Source organism: Plasmopara halstedii (assembly GCF_900000015.1).
Source record: "Plasmopara halstedii genome assembly, contig: Scaffold_322, whole genome shotgun sequence".
Taxonomy (NCBI): Eukaryota; Oomycota; class Peronosporomycetes; order Peronosporales; family Peronosporaceae; genus Plasmopara; species Plasmopara halstedii.
The window spans coordinates 235,480-235,894 of record NW_020187243.1 but is presented as its reverse complement, the minus strand read 5'-3'; the positions used below and the strand labels follow the sequence as shown (position 1 = coordinate 235,894).

The following is a 415-nucleotide window of genomic DNA, read 5'->3' as shown; positions in this document are numbered from 1 at the left end:
ATCAACAAACTAGTTGAGCGAGTTCACAGAAAGTAAGTTCATAACATAGTGCATAAGTATAGCTAGTGGGGGCTTCCCATACTAGTGTGTACTAAAGGTGGGGGCTTCCCATGTTCATCCTGGTTAATGAGGGCTTCTCATTAACGGTACTTACTAGACTAACTTCCGACCATGTGTTCTTCTTTACCGAGAACAGGAAAACGTACAGGGTCACGTAGGCTTTACGTGACGTGCCCTTCCCCGAGGACAGTGGTACGCGTGGGGGCTACGTAGGCTTTACGCAGCGTGGCCTTCCGACCTGGAAGCCAGTAGATGGTATTGGGTTACGTAGGCTTTACGTAACGTGTCCTCCCGACCCGGGAGACATATGGCAATTGTACTGGGTTACGTAGGCTTTACGTAACGTGTCCTGACT

At 49.4% G+C, this 415-nt stretch overlaps 1 protein-coding gene across 1 annotated transcript; it reads left to right on the top strand.

Annotated features, from left to right (window-relative positions):
* Positions 1-110: 110 nt before the first annotated feature.
* On the top strand, positions 111-392 carry PHALS_08192 (uncharacterized protein; the record flags this gene model as incomplete). Its single annotated transcript, XM_024723497.1, has 2 exons — positions 111-146; positions 219-392. 2 exons carry the CDS (start codon positions 111-113, stop codon positions 390-392), a joined length of 210 nt encoding a protein of 69 aa, XP_024574467.1.
* Between the last annotated feature and the right edge of the window lie 23 nt (positions 393-415).